The following is a 1,814-nucleotide window of genomic DNA, read 5'->3' as shown; positions in this document are numbered from 1 at the left end:
TCAAAACCCTTAAGTTTGGCCTGTTTGGGTTTAGACTCGAAACCGTCCATTAAGTATATACTAGAACACTAATAGCCTTATTGTAATTATTTTCCGATGGCATGAATTTTTTTTATTACAAAAATTAAGCTCCTGCCCATATGTCTATAGATGTTTGGCTGAGTTTGGTATGGATATAGGACCATGCTAGATCTTCATGGAATGAAAAGTGTCAAGAATAGAGTGGACGTAGAAGAAATTTAGCATGCTGAAATGAAAGCATGTACCTAGAAGATGGCAAAATTCCTTGATGGAAAAGACCTTTCCTAAAATAGATTTACTTGGACTTGTCAACTTTGATTATAGTTGTCAGGGCGGAACTAAGAATTCTAACTAGGGAAATAAAGGAAGAAATTCACGATTACTTAGATTTATAACTGCTAGTTAAAGGGCTTGGAATCGATTTTTGACTTTTTGCGAAAAACATGGGGAAATCTATAATTATGCATTAAAATTAATTTTTTTAGCGTTAAAAAAAAGTAAAATAAATAAAAAAAGTAACATATTATAATAAGTTAATTTATATATGTTCACCGAATAACTATTATGCCTCAAAATCAAATAAGTTGTGATCGACTAATTACACTCTATATATACCAACAAAAATAACATATTCAGAATAATTCCGTAAGTGAGGTCTGAAAAAAGTAACGTATTTTGTATATGCAGATCTTACCCCTACTTTGTGAATGTAGAGAAGCTGTTTTCGATAGGTACTTGGCTACTAATTTACAATTTATATAATAAGCTAAATATTGATAGACATGTGGAAATCTTTCACACCTTAGAACACACAATAAAAACACTAGACTAGATTTCCATAATCTATACCTAGTGTAATAATTGCAACCCCAACTGCCATCCACTTAAAACTCAACTTTCTCTCCCTCTTTCTTAAATGCTTTTGCCAACACTATGTTCCACTTCTCCTTAAATAATTATTCCCTTTCCCCTCATAAAACCCCAACTCCTCATTTCTCTCATATTCCTTTCTCAAAAATGAAGAATTCTCTACTCATTTTTACTCTCTTAACTTTCTTTTTCATCACAATTACCTTCTCTTTTGCTGCTCAAAATGATAATGGTGGTGGATTTGGATTTGGGCCTGGTGGTGGATTTAACATACCTGGATTTGGTGGTGGTGGATATGGTGGTGGATTTGGAGGCCCAAAAGGAGGATATGCTAAAGGTGGTATTATAAGGCCCACTGTTGTTTGTAAAGATAAAGGCCCATGTTTGGGTAAGATACTAAGATGTCCAGCTAAATGTTTCAAATCATTTAGTAGAGCTGGAAAAGGTTATGGTTATGGTGGTGGAGGTGGTGGCTGTACTATGGATTGCAAGAAGAAATGTGTTGCTTATTGTTAAGAATCATTAAGTAAGTAATATAATATAGTATTTATAATATATGTTGGAGTTTTAAAAAATATATATATATATGATGGTGTTTTGGTTTTGAATATTTGGTTTGAATGAGTTTGTGTGAAAATTCTATGTATGGAACTTAGTTCTGCTGTTTTAATATAGTAATAGTAGAATTAATGATGAGATATTTCTCTGTTTGTGGAAATGGTACGTTATTTTTCTTTGCTTAACCTAAGTGAGCTCTTATCTTATATTCTTGATTAAAGTTGGTCAAGAAAACTGAAAGAAACGCATGATATTCTTGATCATGCGCACTGAATCAATTACGTACAGCTTGGGTCAGTGACTCACTGGTTAAACGCTTTTTCCATCTTTGACTAATGAATTTAAAGTTTATTGGTTCGGGATTG

At 32.7% G+C, this 1,814-nt stretch overlaps 1 protein-coding gene across 1 annotated transcript; it reads left to right on the top strand.

The window, feature by feature from the left end:
* The first annotated feature begins 936 nt into the window (after positions 1-936).
* On the top strand, positions 937-1,587 carry LOC104226034 (protein argonaute 18-like). The gene has a single exon (XM_009777919.2). It carries the CDS (start codon positions 955-957, stop codon positions 1,405-1,407), a length of 453 nt encoding a protein of 150 aa, XP_009776221.1. The 5' UTR covers positions 937-954; the 3' UTR covers positions 1,408-1,587.
* The last annotated feature ends 227 nt before the right edge of the window (positions 1,588-1,814 follow it).

Source organism: Nicotiana sylvestris, chromosome 8 (genome assembly GCF_000393655.2).
Source record: "Nicotiana sylvestris chromosome 8, ASM39365v2, whole genome shotgun sequence".
NCBI classification, from domain to species: Eukaryota; Viridiplantae; Streptophyta; class Magnoliopsida; order Solanales; family Solanaceae; genus Nicotiana; species Nicotiana sylvestris.
Note: the sequence above shows the minus strand (reverse complement) of the source record. Positions and strands in the feature narration are given on the sequence as shown.